Below are 18,535 nucleotides of genomic sequence, written 5' to 3'. Positions count from 1 at the left end.
AGCTGCTCTGCATCACTGGGTCAGCATGAAGCAGCCAAGTAGTATGGGAGGATTTGACCTGTTGTCCGTATCTGCTGAATGTTCTGAAATCTGCATTTTTTCCTAGAACAATTACTGTGGGAACTGAATTGGTTATACATATATAGCAAGGAAAATATTCAGAGGGAATGTTATACACAAGACTAGAGATTCAGACCCTGTCTCTGAACTAAAGACAAATTAATGTTAGTATAGTAGATAATCCTCTGACAATACACAGGGAGCCGAGGTGTTATGTAGTAGCATGTGTCATTTTTACAGTTACTTCTCAGAAGAGAATTGCATTTTAACGTATCACGCTATAGTATGGCAGAGTTGCATATGCTGTGGGCACTAGCATATGCTTGTTCATTTAATATTTCAAACAAGTTTCACATCAGTTCATTTAATTTTATTTATGCTGATACACACACTGCGAATTCTCTCTTCTGGTACTCTGACGGTGCACAATATGAATGAGAATGCATGGTTGTAATTGAGGGTGACATTTGACTCACTATATTTTTGTCTTTGGAAATTGCAACGCAGTCCTAAAACACATCTTTCATGTGTTTTTACATTTGACATTTTACTTTGTTTGCAAAACCTTTATTGAATAAATGATGCAAGAAAAGTGATAAATAGTATAATATTTTGAGTATTAATATAAAAATCTCCAACTTCTTTTTGTGACTTTTATTAACTTTCTTTCAGTGACTACGAGTTGCCATTCTGAGAAAGTTAATGGTATAAGGAAGTTCTAGATTTTTTTCCCCCCTCCCTGACCTACACTCTTTTGGTGATCAATAATATTCCATTGATACAACATCATTGAAGTAATCTGGCTGGCTGTTATCTGTAACAGCTGGCAGCTGACAAGTGAAGCTTTGCAGAAAGAAAAGACAGGTGTAGTCAGTACATCCGGCTATTCGTGCTTACAGCTCTGTTCTTTATTAATAAAAAAAAAAAAAACATTAGTCTTACTATCAATACCTACCAATTTTTTTTTAAATCAGCTATTTTTGTAATTGGTCAGGTAACTATAGACCCATGTTGTCCTAACACATCTCCCCTACATAGTCATATATAATGAGATACAGTGTAGTATACAGCTAAAAGAATTATGGAAAAGCATTTTCACATGTATTCACTTCAGCCTCCCAACAATCTTGTGGGGAAAGTAATATCACTATTTTGCATATGGAGAAATGAAGCACTGCCTGGTAACTCAGAAAGTCTGTTGCACAGCTAAGACTAGAACTCCAATTCTGTGGGCTAACCACAGGACCATTTTTCTATCTAACCATCTCTTTTGTACTAAACGAGTTTTAAAGACCTCTCATAAATAGTGTAGTGTATCAGGAGGCTTTCTTGTAAGCCATTGATAAATTAGTTAAAAATCACTGGTTGGAATACAGATCACTGATTGAGCAAGGCCGATAAAATCAATTGCTTTTTCAGTTTATATTAAACTCTTCTATTACTGAGAGTATCAAGTGTATTGTTGAGCAGAGCAGATTATATACATTGATTATTGCATTAAATTGTGTGTGGTTTTCCTTTCACCTTTAACTAAAGTCTTTTCCATTTATCTGTACTGTGGGTGAAAATCTGGCCCCCTTGAATTCAGTGGCAAAGGATTTTACCCTGTCTGTTGAAGTGTGGGCACTTAAGAAATAAAAAGTGACAATAAAGGGTTGTGTTTTTTTTACTTGAGCAAGTCAGGGATTTCTGGAGGCTGCAGGTGAAGAAATTGACAGTAGTGGGAGCAGTGAACAAAGATAAGTTTTTAATGAATCCCATCTCCTGCAATTCTTAGCATTCAAACCATTGGTTTTGAATCGTTTTTATAGCCTTGATTTAAGTGTAGTGGACAAAAAAATTAAAAATATGAATAATTTAGCTTCTGTTGCCATCAAAGGGTTAAAATAATATGTAAGGAACTATATTGGATTCTGTGAACAGGTCAGTACACAATAACAAAATGACAAATAATAGAATGCAGTCTACATTTTATTTATCTACTAAATTTTCTTCTTTATAAGAAAGGGGCTTTAGGTTGTACTTTAACTAGACCAGATGTAACCTTTGTTCTTGCTTAAGAGGATTCACTATTAAAATAGATGACAGAAATATTACAAAAACATAAAATGTTGGGTAATTCACCCAAGTTCTTATCATTCACCCAAGTAAATGCTAGTGTCTCTTCTCCCTATTATAAAAGTGATTTTTTGGGATTCAAGAAAAGAGCTTCAAAATACTCCCTTTCCCCCGTCTCTTATAATCTAAACTAATAGGATAAAGGCTTTAAATATGGAACATTTTAAGTCCATAGTTGCAAATAACATTAGTTCTGATCAAATTATTTAACTAGTAGCATTTCATAACATCAAAAATCTAATTCTGGAGGTCTCTTTAAACACTTCTGCATGTTGATGTTTGTAAGTTAGATGTTTTCAATTCAAGATCATCCATCAAATATTAATGTGTTCTAATGGAAAATCTTCACTCTAGAGGCAACCTCTTGCTTTTAACAAGGTGTTTTAGTATGTTTTGTTGAGCTTGTTTTAAAAACTTGAACTGAAGTTATAAGCATAGAATATTTTAAATCTTACCCATGAGCATAACAGCTAAATATAAGATCAGGGTAGAGTTAGTAATAATCGTTTCATACTTGTGAGCCTGTGTAGTTGTCTGTAACACAATATGATCGTGTAATCATTTAAATATCACACACAGGATTATAATTCCTACCTGTCAACCTTTATCATTAGAGTGAGTTGTAACTAACCTTACTCCATGCCTGTGCCTACCAACTTTCAGTACCATGTTAAAATAAACTGTATCTATTAAAGAAAAAAATCAATTTAGTGAACTTCTGGGATATATGGTAGAATTGTCCCAGTGGGCAGCTGATCAGCCTGATTGAGGATATCTGATATAAGAGAAACAGCCAATATTTAAACTTAACCCAAAAGACTTGAAATATTGTATTGAATAAAAATTCAAGAACAAGCTATTCACTATATAATTCATGTTTACTCAGTTTAAAATTCTTTTAATCTGTATTCGGCAACATCTGCACTTAGGCCAGAATGCATAATTTCAAATTGGCAGAATACCACTCAGCAACATGGCAATTGCTGAATGAGTCTCCATTAAGCAGCAAATTTTTGTTGTTAATACTGTTGCGATTTAAGCTGTAATCCATGCCATTCCTTGGGAGATGTCCTAACAAAGTATTTATCTCAAGCACACATTGATCAAGTGGAGTATAATCTACTGGCAACTGATGTACGTTATTGCCTGAAGTTAAGCAAGGTAACAACTTCATTCATTTTTTCCCATCTCAATATGTTTTGTGAGGAGAGTTCAGATGACCAATGCTGCTTCGATTTTTATTTAACTCCCTCAGTTATGTCATGGTGCGTGTGGTTCAATCTCCTTCAAATAGGGAGTTGTGCAATATATAAAAACTGTGGATATTTATTATTTGTGTGTGTGTTGAGGAGGTGTGACCCTAGGAAACTGAAGTTCTGGCAGTGAGGATCTGATGGCATTTGCTATTCTCCAGTTGTAGTACAGGCTGATGGTATCTGGGCTACCATATACTATTCTCCCTGCACACAATGCACTTCATTGCTGACCTGTGACACTCAGTGGGTTGGTTGATTTGTTTCAGTCCATATTCCTCCTAAGTAGAAACTGACACGTGCTGATTTAGATAGTCACTTGTTGTGGACAAATTTCTAATATGGAGAAGATCCTAAAATTTATTTTGGATTTTGACCTAATTAAAGTTTAATCTAAGATTTTATTTATAAAGGGTTGGTACACTAAAAGATTATTCCATTCAACCTCTGAATAATAATAGTTTTATTACATTAATGGACTTATCAAAGCCTTAAAGTAAGAGTACTGCTTTACCACCTATTTGTTTGAAATAAATAATTATTAAAAGTACAAAAAAGTCCTTGTGTGGCAAGGGAATATAACTCTTGACAGTTGTACCTATTCATTCATTGAATAGGGCTTCACATATTTATATATGATGGTTTTTAAACACCATATGATACAAACTAGTTTCTTATGCTGTGTTGCCACTGAACATGATTTGAAACTTAAAATAAAGTAATCCATTATTTGAATGTGTTGTGTTTAACTAAATAGGGTGAGTTTCAGAGTAGCAGCCGTGTTAGTCTGTATCCGCAAAAAGAACAGGAGTACTCGTGGCACGGTGCCTCCTGTTCTTTTTTTAAACAGGGTGAGATTCTCTGCTGAGCCTCTAAAAAACTTGCAGTCCAGGACATAGGGGTGCTAAGTTGGCTTTAAATCACCTTTTGTACCCTCCAAATCCTGGGTTATACTGGGGGTTGGAGTGGCCTCCAGTGTAACTTAGACAACCTTGGGGACATGGCTAACTTACAGCAGCCTCCTGGAGTGCTGAGGACTGTGGCCCCATCTGTAATCCTGTTCCCCACATGCCTCTTGTGCTATGGCTTGCAGTGGGTTCCTCAGGAGGCAGGCTTATGATCGCCTGCCTCAGGGGAATCCTCCCCCAGCTAGACACAGGGCATTTAGATCCCCTTTATACAGTTCCAGCCCTTTTGTGTGATGTAAAACAGTTGGAGTGGGGGTGAAGATCTCGCCCATAAATGTTTACAAAAAGGTGGAGGGAAAAGAGAAGATTTGTTTAATGTTAGCCAATATTGATCCAAAGCTTGTCAAAAATTGTCAGAAAGAGTAGAAATAGTCTGCTTTTTGATGTGCTGTAATTTTTTTAAAAGATGCCACTTTTGAAGACAATAAATTGCTGTTCTGGATTCATACCATATTTTCTAAACTTCATCCTAATTCAGTTTTGAAGTCTCCAAGATATTATTCTCTTCTAAATTGGAGTTTCAAATGGAAATGCAGACAGACCTCTTAATTACTTTTCTTTGATCAGTAGCATATGCAGTAGAGAGTGTCACTGACTTTTGAAGTAAATAACTACTCACGTACATAAAGCAATCTAAATATTTTACAAGTGTTCAAATATTCAGGCATTCAGCTGCATATAGTACTGAAAAGAGCAAGAAAGCCAACACAGCTCATAAATGGCTTTAGGCACCTAACCTAACCCTGCTTTGATTTTATATATATTCTACAAATGTACTTTTGTATACATAGATGGTATCTGCTCAGTAGGGCTAAACCAGCCCATCGGGGAAGAAGTAGAGATGTGTGTGGTCAGGGAAGCATAAAGGAAAGAAGGGCTGATGGATAGAACATTGAATTCTTCGTGGCTCTCACAACAACGAAGCTCACAAAATTATGAATTTAAATCAGCTGTCTTTCCATTACCCCAACAGTCACTTACAGAGGAGCAGTGCAGCCTTATCCTTTTCTGACTGGCCAATTCATATGTCAAACACAGTAATACCCTTGCCCACTCTTATTTCAAGGTTGAGAGTGGGAATGGATATGGACTTTTGGGTTTTGTTGTGGGCAGGGCCACCGAGAGCAGGTTCGGGCCCCGGTGAAAAAAATGTTGGGCGCACCGGCTAAACAGGGCCGACGGGAGGGGGGTAGGGGGGAAGCCGGGGAAGCTGGACCCTGGATTTTTTCGGGCCCCCCAGCAAGGGCGGACCGGCTAAACAGGGCCAACGAGGGGGAGGCGAAGCCGGGCCCCGGGCCCCAGTAATTTGTACCGGCTTTTCCCCCCCCCCGCCCCTCGTCGGCCCTGGTTGTGGGAGGGAGGGATTGTTCTTTTTTTAAAGAACTAAGAACTGTGACTGTCTCAGAACCCCCTGAGGAAGTGGAGGAGCTTCATAAGGTAGATGGGAAGAGGACATAACTTAATATGGATTGTGATTTTATTAATTGTTAATGATGTCCCCAATGAGTTTTGTGAAGGAGGAATCTGGAAGACCTCATCTGGTTTCCCTGCCCCCAGCCCACCTCTTCATACTCCAGAGCTTCCCCCAGTCCTACACAGACTCACCTCCACATGTGGCCTCAGAGGGGTGCATGGAGCCTCAAAGGAAGAGGCACAGTTTCTAAATATTAAACAAGGCAAATTATCTTTATTATAATACTTGTTAGAGCAGAGGTGGGCAAACTACGGCCCGCGGGCCACATCTGGTCCACGGGACTCTCCTGCCCAGCTCCTGAGCACCTGGCCCGGGAAGCTTCCCCTGGCCCCTCCCCTGCTGTTCCCCTTCCCCCGCAGCCTCAGCTCGCTCCACCGCCAGCTCAGTGCTCTGGGCAATGGGGCTGCGAGCTTCTGGGACAGCGCAGCTGCAGAGCCCGGGCTGACCCGGTGCTCTGTGCTGCACGGTGGCAATGGTGTGGCTGGCTCCAGCTGGGCGGCACAGCTGTAGCGCCGCCAGCCACCAGTGCCTCAGGCAGCATGGTAAGGGAGCGGGGGGGTTAGAGAGAGGGCATGAGAGTTCGGGGGGTTGGTCGGGGCAGTCAGAGGGTGGGGAATAGGGGGGTTGAATGGGGGCGGGGGTCCTGGGGGGGCAGTCAGGAAGGAGAGGAGGGGTTGGATGGGGCGGGGGGCAGTCAGGGGACAGGGAGAAGAGGTGGTTGGATGGGGCAGGGATCCCTGGGGGGCAGTCAGGAAGGAGGTGGGGTTGGATGGGGTGGCGGGGGGGCAGTCAGGGGACAGGAGAAGGCGTGGTTGGATGGGGCAGGGGTCCCGGGGGGGCCCGTCAGGAATGAGAGGGAGGGGTTGGATGGGGCGGCCGGGGGCAGTCAAGGGCAGGGGTTCCAGGGGCGGTCAGGGGACAGGGACGGGGGTGTGTGTGGATGGGGCAGGGGTCCGGGGGGGAGGGGGGGCACGACCCCCTCCCCTAACCGGCCCTCCATACAATTTCCAAAATCCGACGCTGCCCTCAGGTCAAAAAGTTTGCCCGCCCGTGTTAGAGTGACAGCCATGGGGTAAAGGTATGTTCTCTTTTCACCTGTGCTCTTAGGGATGCTTCCAACAGCTATCATGATAGTCAATTTTCATATGGAAACATGCAGTTTAATTAGGCAACTTTCAGGCATGTTCCCTGTGCTGGAGCATAACAGTCAACAAGGAAATTATTTATGTAAGATCTTGAGGAGAGAACATACAATTAACCATAAGCAGCACACAGTGGTGCTTTTATTCAGAAAAGGTTGTTGAATTCTTTATATGATATTGTGGTTGACAAGCAGAGATAAATGCCGCTCTGTGTGTGTGTGTTTTGCACAATCAAATTTCATTAAACTTTTAGCATTGTTTCTCCTAAATCATAGTTCTTGACAGTGTGAAATGACCATATGTTGCAGTACTGCTACAGACTGAACTCTTGAGTTTTAAGTGTTAACTACATTTAGTTGGAGTAGCTGATTATTTCTTCTGATCTCTAACATATCTGTGTTAATTCATTTTGAGCATTTAAGGCTTATGTGCACTTTTATTTAGAGTTAACCAAAATGATACATTTGACAGGTGACACCACATAAAACATTTCTGAGATTATAGGACTATAAGATTTTATTTGACATACTCCATTTTGTGATCTTAAAAATATGTTCTAAAAGAAATGTGAACATTTTAATTAGTCATAAAATTAACAAGACCTGCAGACTTTCCATTAAATTTGAATAAACGATCTGAGATCCTTTCTTTAAAACATGGGTGATATTCATTACATAAGCAGATTATCTTTATTTGGAGTTTGTAAATGCATTGGCCACTTACCTAGCCTTTGGAGAGGGGAGAGAGATCCCTTAAAAGACCTTGTTAGCAAAGAGGGGAAACTAAAAGCGAGAACTAGCAGCCAGGAGGGAAGAGAATAGAGAGGAAGAAAAGAGGATATCTTTATCATCATGGATATCTTCATTTCCCCTCTCCTCCTTCACCCCCGCCCCTCCAATAGTCTGGAATAAAGGGAGATCTCTGCACTTGCCAAAGGGTTGGGGGGATGGAGGGGATCCTCAGCAGGTCTAAGGATGGCACCTAGGTTGGAAGTCCATTGTCACCTCTCTCTAGCTTACAGTAATCAGTAATGTAGATTTCCCTACAGCAAAACTCTCTGCAGTCACTGAGCACACATTCGGTGCTGGCTGCAGGATGTGCAGATTGTGCTGCCTTTCAGGTGTTGCTAACGCTCACAATTATTATCAGTGGTGTCATGATATTTGGTGGTATTTGTAAGACCCCAGTCTTGAAATCAAATTGTGGTTTATTTATTTTTTTAAGACTCTCAGTTTACATTTTTTTTAAGTTTCTAGCCCTCATAGCTGTGGAGAACAGCTTGAAAATATGAACTCTAAATGCTCATAGCCAGAAAGCGAATAAGTGGAACTCTAAACTTATTACTACTTAGAATCTCATTTTTAAGCCAGCATCATGATATTTTGTCATGACTGGTGATTTTTGAATGCTGGACTTGGCAAAACTGTTTTTATCCTCTCTTGTTCCCTAATAACACCATCCATGAGGATATGTGCTCCCACTCGTTCCTCCTGCCTGGGTGATAAAGCTTCTCTCAGTACTCATTTCAGTTTCAAAAATGGTGAACAATATGAAGAGTGAAATGATCATCTTTTAGATCCACAGGCTTAATCATGGAGCATGTTGATGATCCTTTTGGAGCTACTTTCTGTAGAAAGCTTGGCTGCCAACTTGTTGTAAAAGCAGACCATTACATTCTGTAGGAGTAGGACTTAAGATCTGGCTTCTTTTCCTGCTTCTGCCACAAACTTTTTGGGTAAATTAATGTAGGCCTGAATTTTCAGCAGTAATGTAATTTTGGATACCCAATTTAAGATACCTTAACAGAACCTGACTTTCAGGGGGCACAAGGTGTTCAGAACTTTCTGAAAATCAGACCCTTTTAAAGATGTCTTAAGTTGGACAAAATCACTGGTCACTTTTGGAAATGTTGGCCTTACTCTCTGGGCCTTAGTTTCCGTCTCTGTAAAATGAGGATAGTATTGACTCTCTACCAGGGAGGGAGGGTGTTTGGGGGCTTAATTCAGTAATGTTTATAAAAGATTTTACTCCCAGTCCTTGGACGGGAGATATTCTAAAGTAATCCTGTAACGACATGAAGACACTATTCAAGACCTACACTTTTCTCTGCATATATGTCTTGAGCCAGACAGTGGCACAGGTACCTCTGTGAGTGGACTAGGGGTATGTCTACACTGCAATTAAAAACCCGTGGCTGGCCCATGCCACCTGACTCGAGCTCACAGGATTCGGGATGTGGAGCTGTTTACTTGCAGTGTAGACTTCCGGCCTGGGGCTGCAGCCGAAGCTATGGGACCCTGCCACCTCGCAGGGTCTTAGAGCTTAGGTGGCAGCCCAAGCTCAAAAGACTACACTGCAATTAATCAGCCCTGCAGCCCAAGTTCTGTGAGCCCGAATCAGCTGGCACAGACCAGCCGCAGGTGTCTAATTGCAGTCTAGACATGTCATTGGCGTACTAGAAGATACTAGTTAATGAAATTTACTCCATAAATACTGGCTTTTTATCATCTCCAAAAATATTTCTGTATGGGCTTCCCTTGTACAAAGATAGCCATACTCCTAAACGTACTTGTTAAAGCTTGTTGTAAGAAAACTATTAAAGAGAAAGCTTGTTTTTAAGCAGGAGAGCTGAAATTATGGAAACGTATTTCATGTTAACCAGATGTCATTTAATAACTTGGTAATAATGTGGTGGTGGTACTTGTCTTAACAAGAATTTCACTTATTCTTTCACGTGTAGCATATGTGGAGTAGCCAGCTTAACAGGGTTTTAAAATAAGATGTAATTTGACATTTTCAGCTTTTTTTTTTTAAGTTTACAAAGACCTGTTTACCATATGGTATAAGTGGGTGTGTAGGAAACTACACTGCTTCACTAAATCTGATATATACGACCCTGCTTTTCCATCAAATGAGCATGAGAGTTCACTTATATCTACATACAGTACTAAGGCTGACACTTTCAAATGAACTGCTGACAAGTGCAAGTGTGTACAGTTGGGCATCTAAATTCACATTTAAGCAGCTAAACAAAAATGGCATGAGGTGCTGAGTGTCTGCAGCTCCCATTGACTTCAGTGGGAAGCTACTAGCTCAGCACCTCTGAAAATCACACCACTTTTAGATGCCCAACTTTAGGCAAAGTCTAAACAATTTGGCCCCTTTAAAAAAATTATATAGTACATCTTAATTCAATGTCTGTTGTCCTCTTGTTTTTTTAAAGGCCACTGTTTGTGACAAATGAATAAAATTAAGGAAGTTCCAAGGGCTGATTTGAGCTCTGTGTGGCTCAAAGCTTCTCTCTCTCTCTCCAACAGAAGTTGGTCCAATAAAAGATATTGCCTCACCTGCCTTGTTTGTTCACACCAGTAATTCTCTGTCATGTCTTAATGTTTCAGTATGTGAAAGTAAGCAACCTTCAATCTGAATGTTAAAGATGTCCCTGCCATGTCATTTGTACTTAAAAAAAAAAAAAAAAATCACCAGTTTGCCTTGTCTGCAATGGTGCTTCCTTGCACCTTAATTCCAGTTTAGTTTGCAGTTCTTTTAAAATATGTTAGAACTTATGGAGCTTTGAGTGTCACTGCATCCCTGAATTGAAGCAGTGCAGGTCATTTGAATTATTGATCTGATGGCTGCTTCAGAACTGTGGATTTTTGGTGTTTCACTAGGACATTGGGTCCAAATCCTGCCCTCAGGTACTTGCATGCAATTCCCATTTAATTCAAGTAGAGTTTCATACCAGTATGAGGATAGCATATATGGTCTTTAATGCATCCTAAGAATAACACATGCAGGGCCAGCTCCAGGCACCAGCCTGGCAAGCAGGTGCTTGGGGCGGCCACTCCGGAGAGGGGCGGCACGTCCAGCTATTCGGTGGCAATTCGGCGGACGGTCCCTCACTCCCGCTCGGAGCGAAGGGGCTCCCGCCGAATGGCCGCGGCAAAGCGCGATCGCGGCTTTTTTATTTTTTTTTTTTTTTTTTTTTGTGGCTGCTTGGGGCGGCCAAAACCCTGGAGCCGGCCCTGAACACATGTTGCTTATAATGCAGCCCCATGTAGTGGTAATAGTTTTGAAATAATGGGGACTAGAAATGTGAAGCTTATTATATTACACAGTGCAGGCTAAAATCCTGATCCCATTGAAGTCAGTTGCAAAACTCCCATTGGCTTCCACAGTGCCAGATCCAGCCCTATATCATTCATTGTTAGAAAAGCAGCTTCTGGATAACTGCTTTTAAATGGGGGGGTAAAAATAGAGGCAGCTGTTAAATGCCAAAAGGACCCAGTCTGCCAACTGAGAAATTAATCATGTTCTATATGTGCTCATAAATATGTTTAATAGGCTGCATTGAGTCAGATTGTCTCTGCCCTAAAACCATTTCAAATTTGAATTTAATGCAAAAATACTAGAAACGTATACATAGCTGGATGAAATTGTTTGAACAAATCTCTAAGTAGTGCTTATCTGAAAAGTTTCAGAGGTTTGGCTGCTTCTTGCCAAAGGCCAAAAGTGGCCAAAATATTGATCCAGTACTGAATTTCTATAAAATGTGTTGTTCCTTAATGCACAAAAGTAACTACTGTTGTCAGTAGCAAGACACTGACAGTATGATTAAGGAGAATACACCAATCAGAAGGCTAGTTTCTTGGCATAAACATGTTGAGTCTTTAGCAAATAACAAATAGTTTAAAAGTACGTGCACAAGTCTCTTGCTTTTTAAAAGTAAAATCTGTCTTTAATTAGAGCACAACACAGAAAAAATCCTGAGATGAAAAAGTCTGTAATTCTGCAGTATTGCAGAGGCAGCATTTTGCAGTGTCACACGGTGTCCTACTGGCACTGGACAGGAAATTGTGACAACTGGTGCCAGTGGGTCATTATCATACACATTCTCTTTAATCCTGAGAGTGGATGGCTTGAAGAAGAAGAATGCATCTCCAGGCCTTTTCTCTGATATCCTTGTCTCCAGCCTAACTCTGAGGTCTGCTAATTCTTGTTCTATCAGTACTTCCTCAACTCCCCTACTGAGCACTTCTTACTAAAAAAAATACTTCCAGACCATCAGCTCCTGTCTTTGAGATACTCAGAATACCTCTTCTTGGTCTTTTAAAAAGAGTAGCCATCGTTATCACGCAAATGACTGCTTAGTGCTATTTTTACATTGCATGGAGCAAATACTATTGGCACCAGTCCAAACATTAATGTAACGTCCAGTTGTGAACATTGCTATCCTATGAAAGAATGGTGTTTACATGTCACAGCTAAGTTTTGTTCCATGTTGTGTGCTTACCTCATATTTCTTAGTGCTGTCATTTTTGAATAGTTTAAGTATTTAATGAATCTCCTAGATTAAACTCCAAAAGGCAATGAAAAATAATCAAAATGTCATACTATGTTAGACATCACAGAAATAAACATTTTACTACTTTTCTGTTCTTTCAGGAAATCAAGATTTTTTTAAAAACTTTTTTAAATGATTGTTTTTGTATTAATAAACAATGTTTACTTTGTTTTGTGGGATCCTTTGTGTGACCTACCCCTCTTTTCTTAATTAAAGGCACCTTTTGTTTTAATTTGCATTTCTTTTAAAATGGAGATTTAGTCCTATCTCCAGTTTCCACAGAGGGTCTGATGTCAGAGTAATTACCTACAAGTAACTCTCCCTTTAACTGCTGAATTTGTAGGGAGCTATGATATCTGCTTTTTTTCCCCTTTATATAAATTCAGATGTTTAAATGCATTTTTCAGAAGTTGTTTTCTAAACAATAAAAATAAATCTTTCCACTAGTGTTGCTGACATTTTCTGTTTACCGGGATGAATACGTTACATGAAACCGCATGTACCTGAAACCACTAATGGCAAAGAGGGGAACGTTTCACCAGTTATATACAGATAACACAATAGTGTGAAATTTCCTTGCAGTGTTGACCACAGGTCTTTTGTGTAGACACTAAAATTAAAACTGATAGGAGGTAAAAGAAATAGTGTTTAAACTAACACAAGCTTTTTTATATAGACTTGCAACATACATTGTAATGGCCCCTTGTGATACAGTGAATGCCTATTAGCAGCACTGATCTTGGGTCCACAATACAGAGCATATTTGATCCAGTTAATTGCGAAGTGCCCTCATCTCATGAAAAGTAGGTCTGGCTTCGGTGCTACTGATGTTTAAACCTGGGAACAAATATAAAGAGATTCAGCTGGCTCTCAAATTCTTAAAAGTATTATGAAAATTAACCTGGGGGTTTTTTTTAATCTCCTTTAGAAAAACAAAATTTTCAGAACAAGGAAGTTAGGGGGGTCTGCTTTGCTCACCAGTTTGAAGAATCAGGGTCTAATGGAAAAGTCTCTGCAAAATTTTGTTTGCAAACAGCAGAATTTTAAAAAGCACTACAGGGACCATGTTCATTTTTATACAAATGATTAGGTACTTTAAAAGGCCAACTGATCTTTTTAAATTTGCTTTAAAGATGAAATGTGTGGATCACTGAAGACATATTTATTATTTGATCCAATTACAGTATTGTGCTCCTTATGGGGTTGTTTTTTGAATCGTTGCAGCTGTTCCAATTTAGTTTTACTACAGTGTTCACTTCTTAAAATCCATACTGTTTTTTGTTATGAAAGAAGGCAGGACTGCATGTAAAGAGTTTAATATATTACATAATATATAGTAAGATAGAAAACATGTAAAATTGAAGACTGTTAATAACCCTGATTAACAGCGTCTCAGAATCTAATTATGTCCTCTGTCAAAAAAAAATTCTGACCAACAAGAACACAGAGGTTCTTAAAATAAAATAAATGTACACAATCCACTGTATAAGAAAGTTATCAGAGACTGCTTCATGGGAACATATGTCCTACTGAGGAAATGCAGTGCTCTGATTACTCACCTACCTGCATTGATCTGCAGCTTCTGAGTGTTATTTTATTCATATTTCATGTGCCCAGTGGCAGTGGGTGAAGTTAAATTAAATAATAATCTGAAAGGCCACTGTGGGAAGTTTCCAACTATTTGGAGAAATCTTGGCTTTAAAAAAAGAGCGTTTTCTACCTTAAAAGCTTTTTCAGTTGTTTTGTTGAGAGACCTTTTTAAATAAACAGACAGAGGTTTTTCATTAGTAAACACACCCGGGTTCTCTAGAAAATAATATGAAACTCTATTGTGCCTGTGTCTTCTTCGTGACTAGGTAGATCTTGTGAAAAAGAAGGTTTCTTCAGCTACTCTAAAGTAAAATAGTATTTCCTACAGTTCTTACAACTGTTTTTGTACAAGGAACTGCATAACTTGTACAAGATGAATGATCACTTTTGTGAAGACAATACAAAATTCTTGGGGTTTTTTTAAGTTACGTAAAACTTTAATCTTCAAAGCACATAATTTGATGTTGCCTGTTATGTAACAACTAATAGTTGATTAACTGCATATGAAACTAATCTCTTGCTTGATTTCATTTAATTTAAAACTGATGGAGATTTGGTAAAAGCCAATAAAAGTTCACAATTTAATAGTCATATGCTACATTGTAAACTTATAAACAATCACTTGTAATGTTATGAATGGGGCATGTCCTAGAAATATCTTTCCTCTTTGGCAATTGTTTAATAGCTGATAGCTTTGTATAAAGCACACCAGCCTCATTCAGACATTTAAAGTCCTCTCTTCTGTATTCAATGTCATCTTCCAGGTTGTCACAGATTATTCCAGTCTTTGCAAATTCTCAACAGAGTCCAGTATATACACAGTTCCTGTCCACGTTACTTGAAGAATTGCATTTCAATAAAGAAGATCTTGGAAGTTTAACAAGAATATTTAGACATGACAGCATGCCTGAATGGTCAGTCATCTCAAAACTATGGTACCTGGCATAAGATTTTTTCGAACCAAGTGGATTCCCTAAAAGCAAATATTGTGACTATAGATAGTATCAGTCAAGTTAGAAGATGGGTAAGGTGTTTTCAAAAAGGAAGAATATGTACAGTATGGAAAATTAGTGTCACCATTCTGGCACTGAGTAAATGCTACAATATATAGTAATTTTCAATGGAATTGTACTTAAATTCTGTTAGCAAATATAAAACAAACTCTGCCTTATGGGTACAGCATTTGAATCTTATTTGGCTTGATTTTTATTCAAATTGGATGGTTATAGCCAATTACCTTATTAAAATTTAACTCTTCAAAAGCTTAGATTTTATGTTTGTTAGAAACCCCCATTTTTGCTTATTAGTGAGGTTAATTTTACTTTCTGAGTGGCAGTGGGGGGAGTAATTTTTTTATTTTTAGAACTAGTATTGGTCATACTTATTAGCTGATACACTTGTACTTTTAAAGTTACTGATCAATTTTTTCTCTGTTGTTACCCACAGAATGATGATGATCTCAAACCTCTTCTTTTGCACCTGAAGTCAGTATTGAAGTATTGCTATAGTGAACAATATTTTTTTTTCTTTTGAGAGTTGAAATTAAGCATTTTACTTTGCATCCTGTACTTTCACATCTGTTTCTTATGAAGGTGTTCTGAAATCTTTTTGGACAAGCTAAGTAGCACAGCATTAGTTCAATGTATGAATGAAGCTAAAATAAGTTTGTAGGCTCTGAAAATTGTCTGAGAAAAAGTAGTAAAGATCTCCATTTTTTGTTTCATTGCTAAATCTTAAGGCAAACTGTGCCCACAAGATTAGGGGAAAGAAAGAAAGAAGACGGAGCATGTACCAGTCTCATGCAAGGCAGGGTACCATTACTGGCATCTTTTCTGCTGTTTCCCTGCATTGGGCAGCATTCTCCAGCAGAATGCTGAGAAGAGCAGCAAAGATTTCTGGTCTACAGCCTCTCCCTCCCTCCCCTCCCTGCCCCCCCTCGTGGCTTGTGTATCTATTTTTGCTACTTATGAAGATTGGTTTGGGTTCGAATTTCTGTAACATTTGAGAATTTAAAACTGATTGTGTAGCTGGTCATAGTTTGGCTTGCAAGAAATTCATGGTTTATTTTTGAATAATTAAAAAGACCTCATTTGAGCTTTATTTCAATAGTTATTAAATTTATTTTGTGATTGTTGCACTATTTAGCTTTCTAGACCAAGAACATCATGACATGCTCACGGTGTTAAGCCGATTAATAAACATGCTTTGAAACCAAACTACTTGTAATTCTTAGTGTTGTCATAAGATGGTGTATTTTGCTATTCTTTACTTGCAGTCCATTGCTGAATTCACAATCTTAATTGTATTTTGACAAACCCAAAAAATTGCAATTCACTAAATGGCATTTGTAGTAAACTGAAAATGTCATCATTAGACTCAGACTCATAGAATTTAAGGTTAGAAGGGACCATCATGATTATCTAGTCTGACCCCCTGCACATTGCAGGCCACAGAAATAGACCCTTAACCTCTGGCTGAGTTATTGAAGTCCTCAAATCATGATTTAAAGACTTCAAGTTACAGAGAATCCACCATTTACACTAATTTAAACCTGCAAGTGACCCATGTCCCCTGCTGCAGAAGAAGGCAAAAAAACCCCAGGGTCTCTGCCAATCTGACCTGGGAGAAAATTCCTTTCCAACCCCAAACATGGCAGTCAGTCAGAGCCTGAGCATGTGGGCAAGACCTGCCAGTCAGCCACCTAGGAAAGAATTCTCTGTAGTAACTCAGAGCCCTCCCCATCTAGTGATCTATCGTCAGCCACTGGAGATATTTTCTGCTAGCAGTCTCAGATCAGCTACATGCCATTGTAGGCAGTTTCATCATACCATCCCCTCCATAAACTTATCAAGTCAGCCTTGAAGCCAGCTAGGTTTTTTGCCCCCACTGCTCCCCTTAGAAGGCTGTTCCAGAACGTCACTCTTCTGATGGTTAGAAACCTTCCTATAATGTCAAGTCTAAACTTGTGGATGGCCAGTTATAGCCATTTGTTCTTGTGTCCACATTAGAGCTAAGTAACTCCTCTCCCTCTGGGCTATTTATCCCTCTGATGTATTTATAGAGAGTAGTCGTATCAGCCTTATTTGGGTTAGGCTAAACAAGCCAAGCTCTTTGAGTCTCCTCTCATAAGGTAGGTTTTCCATTCCTCAGATTATCTGAGTAGACCGTCTCAGCATCTGTGCCAGTTTGAATTCATCTTTCTTAAACATGGGAGCCCAGAATTGCATGCAGTATTCTAGATAAGGTTTCAACAGTACTTTGTATAATGATACTAACACTTCCCCGTCTCTACTGGAAGTAGCTCATCTGATGCATCCTAAGACTGCATTAGCCTTTTTCACAGCCTCATCATATTGGCAGCTCATAGGCATCCTGTGATCAACAAATACACCTAGGTCTGTCTCCTTCTCTGTCACTTCCAACTGATATGTCCCCAGTTTATAGCAAAAATTCTTGTTGTTAGTCCCTAAGTGCATGACATTGCACTATTAAATTTTATCCCATTTCTATTACTGCTGTTTACAAGTTCATCCAGATCATCTTGTATGATATTCCACTCCTCCTCCCTATTGACACTACCTCCCAATTTTGTGGCATCTGCAAAATTTATTAGTACACTCCCACTTCTTGTGGCAAGGTCAAGAATAAAAATGTTAAGATTGGTATTAAAATGTTAAATAGGTTACTTGGTTAAAACACTGCAGCAGTATTCGTTGTTAGGATTGATGTACAATAACTCAGTTTTCAAGCAAAGTTTATTCCTTTGTTTTGTGACTAACTAGGGTCCTAAAGGGAACCACACATTTGATTAGTTATTGCTCGGTAGTTCCTTCATGATACTCAAGAGAGGGGAAGGGATATGTCTTCCTTAACAATAAGCCCGTGAAACATTTTTCCTAGAAAGCGACTTGGTGCATAAGTACTCAACTGTCTACTACCTACTTCTAACCTATCACTACATGGGAACTTGTATTCAGCTTAGTTACCAAACGGTTGAGTTTGAGGTTGGGAAGAGAGCTATGTGCTGGGCTAAAATATAAACTGTTTGAAGTACACAATGGAAAAAATACCTTTTAAAGACTAGAGCCTTTGAAGCCAAATTCTGATTTGGATAGAAGTTGCAACAGCTTGCAGCAAGGAGTTCTTATCAGCTACCAACACTTTACAAAGAATGTGATGAGCGATGAGACCTTATGAAAAGAGAAACACAAAATCCTCTAATTGGGTAACATGGAAAAGTTGGCATGAACCAGGGGCTGTGGAGCCTCATTTAAAGTGAAGGGCATAGATTTGCACGCATGCACACACACCACCACCCCGATCTTCCTCTTCCCCCTCCTAATCTGAGTGAGTGGCATTACGTCCTGGACAGGGGTAGCAGCACCACTCAGGTTGGCCCAGCCAAAAAACTGACTAGTTTTCCTTTATCACAAGCAGAAGTAACTTTTAAGGGCTATGGTGACCATACCTAGAAGGTACATGGTTACCATATGACACTCTAGTGTCTGAGAACAGAACAGTGTGTCATGGTGACACTTACTTGTGTGAGGGCTCAGTAGGGCCTACTGAAGGTGCCTTTTCTTCAT

General features: G+C 39.4%; 1 protein-coding gene across 1 annotated transcript in view; it reads left to right on the top strand.

Moving 5' to 3' along the window:
- The window catches only part of LOC113407398 (putative RNA polymerase II subunit B1 CTD phosphatase RPAP2), a 68,506-nt gene extending 52,937 nt beyond the window's left edge, over positions 1 to 15,569 (top strand). Inside the window, exons 12-13 of the mRNA XM_026655864.1 lie at positions 14,714 to 14,863; positions 15,396 to 15,569. Of these exons, the coding sequence (XP_026511649.1) occupies positions 14,714 to 14,863; position 15,396 (151 nt within the window). The 3' untranslated portion in view covers positions 15,397 to 15,569. The remainder of the gene's footprint in view (positions 1 to 14,713; positions 14,864 to 15,395) is intronic.
- The last annotated feature ends 2,966 nt before the right edge of the window (positions 15,570 to 18,535 follow it).

This window comes from Terrapene carolina, unplaced genomic scaffold (assembly GCF_002925995.2).
Source record: "Terrapene carolina triunguis isolate 2854851 unplaced genomic scaffold, T_m_triunguis-2.0 Scaffold211, whole genome shotgun sequence".
In the NCBI taxonomy this organism is placed as follows: Eukaryota; Metazoa; Chordata; order Testudines; family Emydidae; genus Terrapene; species Terrapene triunguis.
Note: the sequence above shows the minus strand (reverse complement) of the source record. Positions and strands in the feature narration are given on the sequence as shown.